This window comes from Mus musculus, chromosome 10 (assembly GCF_000001635.26).
Source record: "Mus musculus strain C57BL/6J chromosome 10, GRCm38.p6 C57BL/6J".
Classification (NCBI taxonomy): Eukaryota; Metazoa; Chordata; class Mammalia; order Rodentia; family Muridae; genus Mus; species Mus musculus.
Window position 1 is genome coordinate 26,028,839 of NC_000076.6, and position 17,722 is coordinate 26,046,560.

Sequence of the window (17,722 nt, forward strand, 5' to 3'; positions counted from 1 at the left end):
CAAGGCCACCACATGGAAACCCACAGAATCAATTAACCTGGGCTCATAGGAACCCACAGAGATTGAAACACCAACCAGAGAGCATGCGTGGGACTGTCCTAGGACCTCTGCATGTATATAACAGTTATACAGCTTGATCTTCTTGTGAGACTTGTGATAACAGTGGGAGAAGGAGCTGTCTCTGATTCAGCTGCCTGGCTTTGGTACCCTTTCCTCTAACTGGGCTGACTCATCTACCCCCAATAGGTGATGTGTCTAGTTTTGCTACAACTTGATATGTCAGGGCTGGTTGATATCCATGGGAGGAGGAGTTGGTAGGGGTGGGGTGAGAAGGAGAGGTGAGGGGAAAAATAGTTGGGAGGAGAAAAGAGAGGGGATCATCAGTCAGGATGTAAAGCAAATAATTAAGTTAATAAATAATAATAATTAATAATAATAGCAACAACAAAGAAAGCATATGATGAGATATTTGTGAAAAGAATGGGCTATTGAAAGAGACCTGCACAAGGAAATGAAAGCAGTAGACTGTAATGTATGTGGCTCTGTAGAGCTTCAGAGTCTTCACTGAGATAAATGTGATTGGAAGATATTTCTGAGTTATGTATGAAGAGCCAAGTACTGGAAATGAGGAAGGGTATATTGCATAGAGTTAAAGGACCCAACTTGTTGTGGATGGCTCTGTGCTGCTTGTGTTTTTATGTTAATTCCCCTTCCCACCCAGAGACTGTCTGGGATGAGGAATGAATCATGTACTCAGGTGGCTTCTTATGAACCAGTCCCCTAAGAAATAAAGGAGCCAATCACTGGGCGAGTAGGCGGGACTTCCGGGTTGGATGGAAGGAGAGAGGAAGCAGGAGAGAGTTAGGCCATTTTGGAATGGGGACAGCATTTGGGTAAGATGTAACTGCTTGGGTTTCCTGGTATCATGGCAGATCCAAAAGGACTCGCCACCAGAGGAATCAGATTTTAATAAGGCTTACAAGATTAGGTTTTAGTTGTTGCACCCAGAGATTGAGTTACCATTGTTTCTGAACTAAGTTTGTTTTGCAATTTCCTTCACACAGTGGCTCCTTTGGGTTCAATAGAGAAAGGTATGACAGCAAAGGGTTGGTTTGCCTGGTAGGCACCACAAAAGCCATGGAGGATTTGAAGCACGAGGCTGGCGTGGTAGCAACCAGCCAGTGGGAACTTAGCGAGTTGGGTGGAGAGACTGTGGAGTTCTGAGTCGGAGCCTCCATGAGATAAAAACAGGTTGGCCATTGCCTGCCCACTAGTGCATGGCCAGCCAGGCCCCTGGGGTAGAGGCAGAAGCACGGAAACTTGCTGGTTCGTTTTGTTTTTAATATTTCCCACAACACCAACTGACCTTTCTAGATGGCCTCCTTCTAGGAGAAGAAACTATAGATAGAATTAGAGAGAAAGAATTCAGAGAGATTGTGCCTGGACACTCTCAGAGCTGGTGAAAACAAAACAATCAAGCTGAGAAAGTAAATGATGTCTCAAATACAAATAAGAAGGAGAAGAAAGAAAAAATGGAAGGGGATGGAGGAAAACGTCAAAGAGAAAAAGGAGAAGGAAGAGAACTACTCCTACACACCATATAGTGAAACCAAAAGCACAAGAAAACAAGCAGGAATAGAATGAAGAGTTAATGACCAGGGAACATGTTTACTGTTGTTGTTGTTGGTGGTGGTGGTGGTGGTAGTGGTGGTGGTGGTGGTGGTGGTGGTGGTGTGTTTTGTTTGTGATTCAAGCAGGGTTTCTCTGTGTAGCCCTGGCTGTCCTAGGACTTACTTTGCAGACCAAGCTGGCCTCCACTCTAAGATCTGCCTGCCTCTCCCTCCCAAGTAAAGGTGTATGTAACCACTGCCCAGAAAACAAGTTTGAGAACAGACTTCTTAAAATAAATGAAGACAGAAGCAAAGGAAGCAAGGTCCCCATGAAAGGTGGAAAGCACTAATTAATTAAGTTTAGCCTACTTATTTAAGGGTTGGCGGCAGGGGGAGTGGCATTTCCAGATAAACTGACTTTGCCTCATACCTCCACAATAAGATAACTACAAAAGGATAGAAGGCATTAAGAAGGAAACTGAGTCATAAAAGAAAAGAGAGAGAGCAAAGCAAGAAGAAGCTGATGTGATAACAAATCACTAGCAATAGAAATTGTCTATGAAAATAGGAGATGTGATTGATGGTAAGGTTCTAAAGAAAATGAAAGAGGGAGGGAACATGCCAGGCAACAATATTGTAAAAAAAAAAAAAAGAGTGGGCTAAATGGAATTAAATTTCTATAAGATCCTTATGTATTATTTACATATAATATTAGTTAATGGCTCCATCAAATGCTGTTAGCATTAGGATACTTAGTTTATGATATATGTTTAAAGATACCCACTCAAATAGAAATACAATAATGCTTTAGTAGTATCACAATAAAAATATATAAATTTCAAAGCATCTGAAGAAAAATATTTAAAAACCAGGAAGCCGCCAATGTGACGTCAGCATAGAAAAAGGCCAGTAAAAAGAAAACATGGATGGTAGAAATAAATCAATGTTTCAGTAATCCTAGCTAACCAAAGAGATTGCATATAGTCAGATTTTCCAAAAGCACAAGCTTAAAACATGAGTAACATAAAACAATAAATAGAAAAATGTCTAAAGTTTTAGTATTAAGTTTATACAAAATAAATTTTGTATAAATTATACAAAGCAAAAACATTATTAAGGTTGAAAGGGTAATTATAGAACAGAGACAATTTAACATTGTAATATAACACAGTGAGACAAATCTGTATTTAACCAATAAGAGGCTCAAAATACAGAAAGCAGCAACAGACTATAAAACAAAGTTCGATCCCTTTTCTTGGGAGTACAAGTTCTATATTTGCAATAATTAGTAAATGTGGAATAATGCCACTCTACTTGGAGGTGTAAAAGATAGAAAGTTTCTATTTGCATGTGAGAAGACATAAAACCTACTGCAGTACAATGTCAGTGCAGAGAATCTGAAAGTATTAGTGTTCTAGTTGTGTTCCTGCTGTGATAAAACACTCAGATTGAAATTATCCTAGAGAGGAAGAGAGTTTATTTGGCTTACACTTCCAGGCCATGGTCCATCACTGAAGAAAGTCAGGCTAGGAACTTAAGCATGGACTGAAGTAGAAATTGGATGCTACTTGCTGGTTCATTCAGGCTCACTCTTGGCTTTTTATTTAGCCCATGACCACTTGCCTATGGACATTGCTGTCTATGGTGGGCTGGGCTTACCTACATCAATTAAAATTAAGGTACTCACCCCCACAATGAACATGCCATAGACCAACTTGATCTAGACAATCCAACTGAGACTCCCTTTGCAGGTAAACTGTTAACTGTCAAGTTGACAGTTGACGCTAACCAGGACAATAAGGTTGAGCGATATAATTGCCTAATCCCATCCAGGAGTCTAGTTACCCAGGGATACAGGAATCTGTCTGGTTAATTAACAAGAAATAACATTTTGTGAAAAGACAGGAGCATATGGAATAGAAATATATTCATATAAATTTAAAATTATGCAGAATAATTCTCATAATAGCATAATCTACAGACATATCAAGTAGAAGTACCAGCTATGTCTGAGGAGAGAAGGTGAATCATGGGATGAGAGGAAAGTTCTAGAATAGTATGTTTTTATTTAAGAAGCTATGAACATATGAAGTCTGAGTGCCTCCAAATCTGCTTATTTTTGTGCAATTAAAAATTTACAATTAAAAATATTAACATAGGTGTTAATAGGTTGGGAAATATATAGAAACCCCACTTTGGTTAAATGTTACAAAGAGAACTGTGTCTCATTAGACTACAATAATCCTGAATTTGTAAATATTACATGCACATACATGACTTCATATGGCTAGTTTTGTGTTTTTAATATCAGAAAAGGTATGCTCACCACTGGAGGATATAGCTCAGTAGCAAAACACTTAACCAGCATGCAGGAATTCCTGTGTTCAATCTCCATTAGTGTGAAATCCTTAATTAAAGGAAAAAAGAAACTGTGCTCATCATATAAGGGACTGGCATCTAGAGCGGACTGCTGACTTTCTGCTCATTGTATAAGGGGCTGGCATCTAGAGAGGACTGCTGACTTTCAGTACATCTATGTCTCTAGATTAGTTGACACAATTTTTATAGAATAGGTATTAATTATTTTCATAAAATATAATCCTCAAATTTTTTGTTACTTGATTATCTCATCAATTTGGAATAGTTTTAGCTTTTGAACTTAGTTAGAATAAAAAAATAAGTATAGGATTTTTAAAGCTCTAGTAAAACATCAGCAAACAAAATATATTAATTGAGCCGAGCAGTGGTGGCACATGCCTTTAATCCCAGCACTTGGGAGGCAGACACAGGCAGATTTCTGAGTTCAAGGCCCACCTGGTCAACAGAGTGAGTTCCAGGACAGCCAGAGCTACACAGACAAAGCCTGTCTCAAAAAACCATATATAAATAGCTGCTATAATGGTTTTTGCAATTGTCTTATTTCTTGAATAATTACCAACTTTTCAGAAACTCCACTACCTGCAGGGTACAACTTAACTCATATTCACAAAAGTAGGAAGTACAAGTTTAATAAATGAAGAATCAGAAAGAAAACATTTAAGTTTTGGTTGTTACTTTTAAGCAAGGGAGAAAAAAAGAGAGAGAGAGAGAGAACCTTTCTTTAAGATTATTTCAATATCAAATGTCCTTTCTCATTATCTTCGTATTTGCTCCAGACAGAAAGGTGGAATTTTCAAGTGCCAAGCCTTAGCCATTAACGTCTTCCTGACAAGGTGGATGTCTGTTTCTGTCTTCTTTTGAACCACTGTCATGCCATGATTGTCTTAAGTCAAAACGCTACTGTCTCAGTGCTTCAAACTTCTATTAAATGTAATGTCTGCCTTTGATTAGATCAGGTTTCCATCTGCTGTTGTTACCTTCCTGGGTGCAATCAAGACAGGGAGATGGGCATAGCCTATTCTATCCTCTTCACCTCTGCAATCGAACCAGCCAACCAAAAGCAATTGCTATCAGTTGAAATTTCACTTTTTTTTTTTTACATTTTATTTATTTTTAGAAAAATCAAACACTTTCTAATAGCAGGCTTAATAAGAAGTTTTAAAAGGTTGCTTGACTACAGAAGGTTCTCAAGCAGGACATGGCATATTTTTAGTGCCTCTTACATTCAAATTGATTGTTTGCGTAATCTTTCTCTCTGAAGAAACCATAGTGAGATCTGCTCTTCCTGAGTTTGCCTTTGCAAATCTGCTATTAATGTTTCAGCCTGTATAATGGAACAGACTGTCCACGGCAGGCGATCAGAACCGCTTTTCCACAGCCTTCGAAATTACAGATTGATTTTGACATGCTTTAGCTGGCTGACATCTCCGTTAAGGGTTCTAACCACTCGGGAAAGGGGGCAGCTTCTCAAGTGACCCTTTTCTGGGCAGCGCAACCTAGGTGAGATAATTAGAACAAGTGCAACCAGCATAGCTGCATAGTTTATCTGTATTTCTTTTATTGTACATAAAAGAGTTTCTGCATTGTATATGCAGAAAGTCAATATATCATATATATCATATATATATCATACATAATATATACAAAATATATAATATGTATATGATATAGATCATACATATACCAAATATAAATGATATATATGATATATATGATGTGTAGCATATGTGTGTGTATAAACACACACATACACACACACACACACACACACACACACACTCAAGTATCTACTACTTCCAAAGTGTTTAGAGATATGAACCTTACACAAAATAGACCAAGATTCTGGCCTTGGCCTGCTCTGTGGCCTTGGGCAAATCATTTAATCATTTCTCCTAAATTCCCACAGCTGGGAAATTACAGTGCATCACATGAACTCTGAAAGTTTATCATCATAGCAGTTTAGGATGCTCTGAACCACTCCAGGGCCTTGAGACTTTTTTGTGAAAAGGCAGGTGCCGCCTAGGCACCATCCCCTCTTCTCCTCCTGTAGGAACCTCTATTCCTAACAGAGAGCTTCCAACATCTTGGACCTCTCAGAAGCCAATCTTCACGTCAGTGCTTTGCATGAGCCTTTGCACATCTTAACAAACACAAGCAGGCTGCCAAAAATGTAAATTAGCAAGGGTGCTATCAGCCAGGCAGGAAGACCAGAGGAGAATCCTTGGCCAGAAAATGTCCTCCCACATAGAGAAGAGCTGGTAATTGGAAGATAGAGGAGGAATCCCCCCACCTCCCAGAGCAGCCTGTGCGGAGGCGGGTGCCCCTGCCATTACCCAAGCCTCTGCCAGAGCAGAAGTGAAGAGGAGAAAGCTCCCTCATCCTTGATGTGTTGAGCATTTCCAGGGCTGCCTTCCAGTTCCCGGCAGGCAGGATCCCACTGGCAGAAGTTAGTTAGTGTTCCCTTCTGTGGGAGCGGAAGGGAATTTCAATATGACAGTTGTGAAACACCAGCTCACCAGCTCTGATCAGTCCTAGAGCAAAGTTCCTATGGTCTCCAGCTTTCAGTGTCAATGGCAGGATCTGGGTTGGGGCTTCTGAGAAATGAACACCCATCTTAAACCTTAATGGTGGTTAGGAGAACACAGATTCGAGTACAGTTAATTGAATCACTAATTATAGGTGGTGTTCTGCATGGCTGCTATTTTACACCAATAGCAAAGCAGTGTATAAACACTGGGAATTGAAAGCCACCTGTTATTCTAATCTAATGAAGATCTATGTGTAGTACTAGCCTGTCAGATTAAGACAGGGAGAAGAGTCCTCACTCAGAAGGCCAGGTGGGAGTCTCCTGGATAACTGGTGCATGTGGATGTTAGTGTGGCTTGAGATGTTGACTTGAGAGCCCAGGATGGCTTCCATATTTAGGGCAAAAGTGACCTTGACCTTCCACCTGCAGAGTGCTGGGATTACAAGTGTGTGGATGTTGCGGGTGGAGCACTGGGCTTCATACACGCTAGACAAGCATGCTAGGCAAGTCCTGACAACTGAGGGCATCCCAGGGTTATCAAGTATAATTTTAAAAAATAGACTCAGACATCTGGACAAAGTGAAATATATTCCCTGGACCAAACCCCACGTAACTCTTGGAAGAAGTTGTAATAAAAAATAAAAATAAATAAACAGATAAAATAAGTAAATAAACAAACAAACAAACAAACTAGGGTTTCAGCTAAAGATGGTCAAGTCATCTCAGTCCTTAAAAAAAAAAAAAAAAAAAAGCTGTAAACTGTTTCCCTGTTTTACATGACAATTCTGAAAAAGAACCCACCTGAGGGAAGAACTGTTGTTCTTTGAGACCGTTGTTCTAAGCAGCAGCCCTGTCTAAACACTGTTTGTATATAGAAAATGACAAAGCACAGCCTTCTGAGGCAACGTGATGGGAGGCAGTGCCGTCTGCTGCACGTAACCCCTGGGTCCTTCCACACAGGTGCAGTGGCACTGGAGGCCCACAGACTGGTATAAAACAACACCTGCTCAGCACACACTGCTTCTGTGCATAGCTGGTCACTTCTGACCTACAAACCATGGCATTCACTGTTGAAAAATTATTTAATCTCAATTCCACTGAGAATTCCACTAGGTATATACCTTTAAAAATAGCACTCCATCATTGGAATTGATTTTTCTCTCCTTTGGATATTGCTCTCAGAATTGTGTTTTTTTTTTTCCTGAAGGACAATAAACGAGAATAAGATGACGATGACTTACTATCCAATCTCCTTGGTGTTCCTTTCTCTATTACCTTGATTGCCCTTCAGTTCTTACTATATCTGATCTCACTGGATCTTAGCCACACACATCTAAATATGAATTTATGGATCCTCCGGTTCTCTCCAAGACAAATGTTTACAATGCCATTGCAAGGTGTACTTCTGCTGGCGAGGTACATCTGCTTGTTCTAACCTTTTGTGCCTACCTTTTGTCAGGTCATACAGCCTGGTTCTGTCCTGTTGAGTCCAAGCTTCATTCAACTGTTAGTTATGAAGCACCAGCTGTGGAAACCAAACTGAATGGGGTGTCTGTAACCCAGAGCTTAGTTTGACAAGCACAGTCAAGAAAGATGAGTTATGTCTGGTGTTAGAAAACACACTGTGTGGCATACGTCAGCATTGTGAGGGGTTTGACACACCCTGGAATGATGAGATTAGAGCAGCATGGGTAGGTGTTTCTTCTAGGATTAGGGGATGATGGAGCTCTGTCTCAAAGATAGGCAGATGTGAACCAGTATAGGAAAGAAGGATGAGTAAGAAGGGATGGGTGTTACAGAGAAGGAGACATAGCATGATGAGATTTAAGTTGCTAAGCACGCTGGGATATTAATTATGGTAAGACCAGAAGATAAGGAGGACACAGGTTAGGAAGTGACACTAGAAACCATTAAGAGATACTAACACAAAACAAACAAACAAACAAACAAACAAACAACAACAACAAAAAACCAAAACCTTCTAAACAACCAAGACAAAAGATAAGTGGAATGGGTACCGAGAGACAAAAGACAGGTTAATCAGCTACTGTGATAAGCTTGGCCATGGCATGGACAACGTGAAGACATGGCAGCTGAGATGAATAAAGGTTGGTCATTTTGTGTTAAAATCACAGATAGGGGTTCTTTATTTAAAAAAAGAGAGAGAGAGAAGGAAAATAGGGTATCTTATTAAAGCATGAGTTTAGATAATAATTGTGTCCACCACTTAAGATGCAGGCTGGACAGTCTTCTAAGTGAGTCACATACATTACCTCATATATGTAACGTGTTTTGCCTGATTTAATCTTCACAACAGCCCAGGCAGATCAGTATCCACTTGTCTGATAAGAAAAATGAAGCAAAGAGAGTGGCTGAGTTGTGGGGTTATCATGAGTGGCAAAGAACCATCCTGACACTAACATCCTACACCATCCCTAGGAAGAACGAATCCTGAAGAAGATGGTGAGTTCATTATGTACACTGAACTTAGGAAATTCTGAAGAGCTCTCTAACAGACTGGAAACATAATCCTGGCAGTTACAGGAGCATCCTAGTTGGAGATGTATATCAGAAGACTATGGTTCTAGGTGGCTGCTGCAGTCCCTGAGCAGAAAGTTGTTTAGGCTAATTATCTCAGCCTTGAAGACTTGAAGGTCTCAGGCATTCGGGCTCAGATTACCTTCCACTTTGAAAGAACAAGGGCATAACTGTTCAATCATGGGGCATGGGGAAGAGAGAATCTGATCCGAGAAGATGGTAGCATTCATGCCTTCAGGAAGAGAACACCTGAGCTTATGATTAATACCTGGCTCTGAAGAAAACAACAATGCATAGAATGGACTAATAAAATTTCCATAACCAATTTATTTCTGAAGTACTTCATTTTTTCCCTATCTCCATACGTGTGTGTGTGTGTGTGTGTGTGTGTGTGTGAGTGTGTGTGTGCCTGAGTGCATTTTTATGTGGGTAAGGATGCATGCATGGGTGTATACGTGTAGAAGCTGAAAGTCAACTTTGGGATTTTCTCCTCAGGAGCTGCTGATCTTGTTCTTGTGACATAGAGTCCCTTGTTGGCCTAGAGCTCCCTATTAAGCAAGGGTGGACAGCCTGGGAGCTCCAGGGATCTGTCTGTATCTTATTTACCAGCTCTTGGATTACGAGTGAACACCACCATGCCTGGCTCGCTCTTTCTTTCTTTCTTTCTTTCTTTCTTTCTTTCTTTCTTTCTTTCTTTCTTTCTTTCTTTCTTCCTTCCTTCCTTCCTTCCTTCCTTCCTTCCTTCTTTCCTTCTTTCCTTCCTTCCCTCCTTCCTTCCCCTCCCTTCCTTCCTTCCTTCCTTCCTTCCTTCCTTCCTTCCTTCCTTCCTTCCTTCCTTTCTTCGTCTTCCTCTTGTCCTCTTACTCCTTAAATCTGGGTTCTGAGAGTCAAACACAGGTCTTCTGCTTGCAGGGAAAGCACTTTAACAGCAGCACAATTACCTCCCTGGCCCAGCATGTTAGATTTTTGAGAGTCTCATTGAACTGGCTAGTTTTGTGTCAACTTGACACAGCTGGAGTTATCACAGAGAAAGAGTGAGGAAATGCTTCCATGGAATCCAACTGTAAGGCATTTTCTCAATTAGTGATCAAGGGGAAAAGGCCCCTTGTGGGTGGGACCATCTCTGGGCTGGTAGTCTTGGTTCTATAAGAGAGAGCAGGCTGAGCAACCAGGGGAAGCAAACCAGTAAAGAACATCCCTCCATGGCTCTGCATCAGCTCCTGCTCCCTGACCTGCTTGAGTTCCAGTCCCGACTTCTTTCAGTGATGAACAGCAGTATGGAAATGTAAGGTGAATAAACCCTTTCCTCCCCAATTTGCTTCTTGGTCATGATGTTTGTGCAGGAATAGAAACCCTGACTAAGACACTCATCATGTAGCCCCAACTGGCCTTGAACTCACAATAGTTATGACCCATTACACCTGGCTTTCTCTTTTCATATCCTTTGCTTTTGTACTATTCAGAAGCAGTGGCTGTGACTCCAGAAGATCCAATGCTACTCTGAAGGATGGCAGTTTGGTAGGAAGGGAACTAGGCAAATCCAGTTTTCCATCACAAAGCAGTGACTCCCTGCAGCATGCAGTGATCCTTAGCCTGGGAAATTTCACTCCCAGAGGCCACTTCTGTTATCTAGGAGGCAAAGCTCAGAAGCACAGCTAAGCACCTTGTGAGGCAGAGGACATGCCCCTACAACAAAGACTTACTGGTAACAAACAATCTATGGTGTGGTGGCCCAGAAATCCGTAATGAGGGTAAGCTGACAGAGACCACAGGAGGGAACAAAGTCACCTAGGAAGATCACAACAGGCTCACAAACAATAGAGCAGACTCTACAGGAAGCAATTTGCCAGGCTAATGGGTGGGTATCTGGTTTTAAGGGACATCTGCTCCTATTAAGGACAGCATTCTTTATAGTCTGAATCTATTATTGGTGTTTATTAAACATAAATACCACTGTGTGCAAAACAAGCCCCTCTTTGCTACAGAAGAGAAATCTTCATGAAAAGGACAGGGTTTGCCTTTGCAGGAGTATCAAGAACAGCAGTGCTGGCCAAGCCTCCACACCTACTTTGTTATTTAGATTCTAGTGGTCTTAGGGGGTGGGGAGTGTGGGCTGTGCTTTGTAAATTCAGAAATCTCCCCTTGAGATTATATGGTATTTTGTTTTTCAGACCACAAAGAGTGACTATGAACCTACATCACTCTATCACTTCTGCTTTGTGACTAACAGCATCCTACATAATGCCTGTCACAGAATTATGTATCTATCTATATCTATGTATCTATGTATGTATCTAAATATGTCTGTCTGTCTGTCTGTCTCTACTTCTGAAACAGGAAAAGGCAATGACCACTTGACCAAAGTGTGACACATTTAAGCTGTCTGTAATTACAGTTAGGACTTACAGAAGGCTTGGCTGAAATTCAGCAGCTAGGAGGGGGATGATAGATTAGATGTGTCTAGGATCCAAACCATGGAGATAAACATGAACATATGATGAACACTTCTGTCAACCTTGGGGTTTACAATCAAGGGAAGTTTCCATTGCAGCCAGTCTCAGGGAGGCTAGCCCATTTCATTCTCCATGCCTTTGTGAAAGCTGATAAAGAAAGCATTGATGGTAATCCTCACTCACCAGAATATCCCAGAAACTGGGACATGCTTCTAACCATTCTTATATTTAATAAACATGTAAGCAAAAAAGCTTCTATTAATTTTATATGACCTTATTATTAAAATAAAATTATATAATATTATTTGTATGATTTTTACACATATATTTATATAATGGTTATATAATTTTATTGTAATTCTTAGATGTCAAGAGAGCAGTTATAGATGGCTCAATCTTCTTAAATGTATCTTTGTGAATGTGTTGTTTGTGTGTACATATGTGTGCATGCATATTGAAGCTACAGGATAATCTTGGGTTTCATCTCTCAGGTTCATTCTATCTATCTATCTATCTATCTATCTATCTATCTATCTATCTATCTCTATCTATCTAACTAATTTGTCTACCTATCATCTATCATCTAACTACCTATATCTATCTATCTATCTATCTATCTATCTATCTATCTATCTATCTATCTATATATATATCTATGAATCTACGTATGTAGTATCTATCTATCTATCTATCTATCTATCTATCTATCTATCTATCTATGTTTTTTGTGGCAGTGTTCATTATTGGTCTATAATACAAGTGCGCTAGGCCGGCTGAGCTCCCTGGATCCTCCTGTCTCTGCCTCTCGAGCACTGGGATCACAAACATGCAGAAAGTCCAGTTTTCTAAAAGTCATGGGTTCCAGGGATGATCTCAGGTCATGTACGATGGTAACACCTTTTTGAACAAGGGACCCTAACTCCTCAGCATCTTCTTAACTATATTAACTAAGAAGTATACAAAAATTCTAGGACTTGATGTAACTCTGAACATTCATTTTGTGAGGTGAGCTCATAGATTCTTGAACCAAATGCTCTACTTAACATAACTTACCTGGAAAAGTCACTGAAGCATATTGAAATTTCTGAAAAATAATTGTAAGTTCCAAGAGTTGCTTAGAACTCTGAGAACGTTTTTAACTGAATGAATCTCTCAGATTCAACTGCTGGTATGTTTTAAAAGCTAGGCAGTGAACTTCTGCATTTAAAAGTAATATTTTTCAAAATTATAAAGTGTTCTCTCTTTTTTCTCTTAGCCATTTTTTGGGAAAGGATAGTATATCCTGATATTCACCTTAATTTTATAAAACTTTCAAGTTTATAGTAACTTGTACTCTCAAACTGTTTCTTATAATATGGTGGTGATGCAGTCATGGGTTGGGGGAAGGGGCTACACACTGTCCAAGGAGCAAAAGCTCTGGGGGTACATATATATATATATACACTTTCCATGGAAAGCAACCTCATATTTACAAAATACTTATAGGAAGTGCTACTTCATGTGGTACACTGAAGATGGCATGGAGTCACATGTGCAAAGTGCTTAGCAAAGTGTTAATACTATACATTAACTAATGTCAGCCATCTTTTACTGAGAGAGACAACTTGAGTTCTAAAATAATACTACACACACACACACAGCCCATCATATTGAGAAGGTCATCTCTCAAAGAGGCTATTAATGTATAGTATAATTGGCTTGCTGAACTACAGTGTATGTCCTCTGCTCTGTATTTCTCTGAGGTGTTGTGGGCCGCTTCTCTTCCCTTAGCGGAACAAGCAGTGTGAGGTATCTCATCATTAATCCCAGCACATGTCTTCACAGCATGTACCAGGACATGGACAAAATCCACACTGGGGACTCTGGTAACATGTTACAGGGGAACAGGCCCTGGGCTAAAATTCAGGAAAGACCTCCCTCATCTGCATCTGCCTCCCTGACATCTTGTTGTGTGACTGAGTATGAATTATAAATCTTTCTTTCCTTTTGTAAAATCAGGGGAGTATATTACAAGAGCTTTGGGGTTATGCAAGTCCAATGGAACCAAAGTATTTAAATATAGCAACACTAGGGTTATTATAGAATAGACTGCACCTTCATGTTCCACTAATTTTGTATTTTATATATCTTTTATTTATGAAATAATTATTCCAGAAATAATAAGAAAAACTTTTCTCTGAGTCTGTTTACCTTCTTCCTTAGTTATAGCTGCCACTTAAATTATTGCTATGTAGTGATATAGAGGATATCATAAATCACATGGTATTGTATGCTCACACTTTACCCTGGTTTATGAGATTCCTATGAATTGCAGGAATCACATGTTTCTATAAGAAAATCTTAAAGCTGTCCATTTTCAGTCTTGCTAATTTTAGTGCTTGTTTAGAACTGAACGATTCAAGAGTTGTTTAAATCATAGGATTACAAACACATGTTATAAATGTAAGAATTTCTGGTCATTATTTTTAGTTGCAAGATTAAGAAAGCATGATTATCAAACTATGCCTCTCACCAAAATAATCATTTCATCAGAAAAAGAAAAAAGGGGCATATGAATGTAAGTTATGAAACACTATGCATGAATAAAAATACCATTGAGCAATAGAGCATATACCAATAGAAGTAAGATGAATAAGAAATAAACTGTCATATGCTGGCTGAAGACAGGCCTCATGGTCTTTAAAGACACCGATAACATCATACTATGTAATTCATTCTGGGCCTGTCAATTTAGAAAATATTTATGCAGTTAATGCTCTGAATTTGCAGTTAAACATATTGCCTTTTCAGCTGATTTTTTCCCCTAGGAAGGGAAATTTCAGGTCCCATGTTTGAAAACAGATAATAGAAGCCCCCTGTTCTCCAGAAATAATAGCTAGCTCCTTTCATGTCTGCCAGTTTCTCACACTTAGTAGTTAGTACTAGGTAGCTATTGTACTGCTGTGACCAAAATAAATTACAAAATAACTTAGGATAGGAGTAGTTATGGGTTACAATTTCAGAGGTTCAGGAACATTGTCCCTTGGCTCCAGGAATGTGGACAGGACATTATAGACATTACAATGTCAACAGAGGCATATGGCAGAAGACAGTTGTCCACTTCATGACAAAACAGGATATAAAGAACAAGACAGGAAGTGACTAGGGACTCTCAAGGAGGCACCCCCAACTGACCTTCCTCTAGGAAGGCTTCACCTCCTTGCTTCTTTGGCCTTCCAAAATAGTGCCACTGACTATAGAAAAAGCATTTAAAATATAAGCCGACAGCATGTATTTCATAATCAATCTGTAACACGTATCTGACCTATTGCATGGCTAAAGCCCTTCACTGTTTCACGTGAGGTTTTGCTGTTGTTCTGTTTTTTATTTGGTGGGTATTTTAGGGTTTGGGGTTTTTGTTTGTTTGTTTGTTTTATTTTAGATTATTGAACAGGGTCCAATGGATCTCCACTAGTACATAATCCATAAAAAACAATGAATTTTAACATGATATTTACCTCTTTTTTAAGTAGTAAATGCCACTCTCCACTCAACCCTCATATATATAATCTGAATTTTTTTCACCTAGGAAAAAAAACTGTGAGAATCAGAAACTTAGCTATAGATTTTTAACTCCATCTGGCCTGGAGCTGACCCTGTGCCATAGCTCTCCATATCCAGATCCCACCTGGAGAGCAGATCTCCCAGAAGTGCTGACACACCTGTGAGCACAGGTAAGACCACCACTTTTCCTCAAATATCTGGCATAAGAGGTACCTTCCCAGAGCCAACAGGACACAGGAACCAAGGACCAGCCTTGGAAAGGATCCTTCCAGTGTCCATCTGTGCCCCAGAGCCGACACTGTGCCACAGCTCTGCATGTCCAAATTCCTCCCAGAGAGAACTGGTCTCTTACTGGAGACAGACACACAAGCTTACAGGATAGACAAGCCAGTCATAGACAGCAAGACTAGCTAACACCAGAGATAACCAGATGGTGAGAGACAAGGGCAAGAACACAAGCAACAAAAACCAAGGCTACTTGGCATCATCAGAACCCAATTCTCCCAACAGAGCAAGCCCTGTATACCCCAACACATCAGAAAAGCAAAACTCTGATTCAAAATCACATCTCATGATGATGATAGAGGACTTTAAGAAGGACATAAATAACTCCCTTAAACAAATACAGGAGAACACAGGTAAACAGCTAGAAACCCTTAAAGAAGAAACACAAAAATCCCTTAAAGAATCCCAGAAAAACACAACCAAACAGGTGAAAGAATAGAGAAAAAAATCATCCAGGATCTAAAAATGGAAATAGAAAAAATAAAGAAATCACAAAGTGAGAAAACTCTGAAGATAGAAAATCTAGGAAAGAAGTCAGGAGTCATAGATGCAAGCATCACTAACAGAATACAAGAGATAAAGACAGACTCTCTGGTACAGAGGATACCATAGAAAACATTGATACAACAGTAAAAGAAAATGCAAAAGGCAAAAAGCTCCTAACCCAAAACCTGGACACAATGAGAAGACCAAACCTAAGGATAACAGGTATAGAAGAGAGCAAAGATTCCCAAGTTAACGGTCCAGTAAATATGTTCAACAAAATTATAGAAAAAAAATGTGCCTAACCTAAAGACAGAGATGCCCATGAGCATACAAGAAGCCTACAGAACTCCAAATAGATTGGACCAGAAAAGAAATTCCTCCTGTCACATATTAGTCAAAATGCCCAAAACAAAGAATATTAAAAGCAGTAAGGGGGAAAAGTCAAGTAACATTTAAAGGCAGGCCTATCAGAATTATACCAGACTTCCCACCAGAGATGATGAAAGAGAGAAGATCCTGGACAGATAGATGTCTTATAGACCCTAAGAGAACACAAATGTCAGTTCAGGATACTAAAATCAGCAAAACTCTCAACTAATATAGATGGAGGAACCAAGATATTCCATGACAAAACCAAATTTACACAATATCTTTCCACAAATCCAGCCCTACAAAGGATAATAGATGAAAAATGCCAACATAGGAGGGAAACTACACACTAGAAAAAGTAAGAAAGTAATCTTAACAAACCCAAAAGAAGATAGCCACACAAACATAATTCCACATCTAACAACAGTCTCTGGTCCTTAATATCTCTTAACATAAATGGACTCAATTCCCCAATAAAAGGACATAGACTAACAGATTGGATATGTAAACAGGACCCAGCATTTTGCTACATACAGGAACCACAGCTCATTGTCAAAGACAGACACTACCTCAGAGTAAAAAACAATTTTCCAAGCAATTGGTCCTAATAAACAAGTTGGAGTAGCCATTCTAATATCAAATAAAATGGACTTTCAGGCAAAAGTTATCAAAGAAGATAAGGAAGGACACTTAATACTCAGCAAAGAAAAATCTACCAAGATGAACTTGCAACTCTGAAAATCTATGCTCCAAATGCAAGGGCACCCACATTCATGAACAAACAAACAAACAAACAAACAAACACACACACACACAAAAACACCACCTTTACTAAAGCTCAAAGCACACATTACACCTCACACAATAATATAGTGGGAGACTTTAACATCCCACTCTCAGTAATGGACAGGTCATGGAGCCAGAAACTAAACAGAACCACAGTTAAACTAACAGAAGTTAGGAACCAAGATATAGAACATTTCATCCTAGAGCAAAAGAATATACCTTCTTCTCAGCACCTCATGGCACCTTCTCAAAAATTGACCATATAATCAGTCATAAAATAGGTCTCAACAGATACAAGAAGATTGAAATAATCCCATGCACCCTATCAGATCACCACAAGCTAAGCCTCGTCCTCAACAATAACAAAAAACAACAGAAAGCCCACATACACAGATAAGCTGAACTCAATGATAATTTGGCCAAGGAAGAAATAAAGAGAGAACTTAAAGATTTTGGAATTTAATGAAAATGAAGGCACAACATACCCAAACTTATGGGACACAGTCAAAACACCACTAAGAGGAAAACTCAAAGCTCTGAGTGCCTCCAGAAAGAAACCGGAGAGAGTATACTTTAGCAGTTTAACAGCACACCTGAAAGCTCTAGAACAAAAAGAAGCAAATTCACCCAAGAGGAGTAGTAGGCAGGAAATAATCAAACTCAGGGCTGAAATTAGCCAAGTAGAAACAAAAAGAATTATACAAAGAATCAACAAAACAAAAGAACTGGTTCTTTGATAAAATCAA

General features: G+C 39.4%; 1 protein-coding gene across 3 annotated transcripts in view; it reads right to left on the minus strand.

Annotated features, from left to right (window-relative positions):
- Tmem200a (transmembrane protein 200A) overlaps window positions 1-17,722 on the minus strand; it is an 88,028-nt gene that overhangs the window by 37,657 nt on the left and 32,649 nt on the right. The window contains exon 3 of one of the 3 annotated variants that reach the window (XM_017314147.2): window positions 8,790-8,858. The exons of the other annotated variants lie outside the window; for them this stretch is intronic. Coding sequence (XP_017169636.1) covers window positions 8,790-8,794 — 5 coding nt within the window. The 5' untranslated portion in view covers window positions 8,795-8,858. The remainder of the gene's footprint in view (window positions 1-8,789; window positions 8,859-17,722) is intronic. 3 annotated transcript variants of the gene reach the window in all.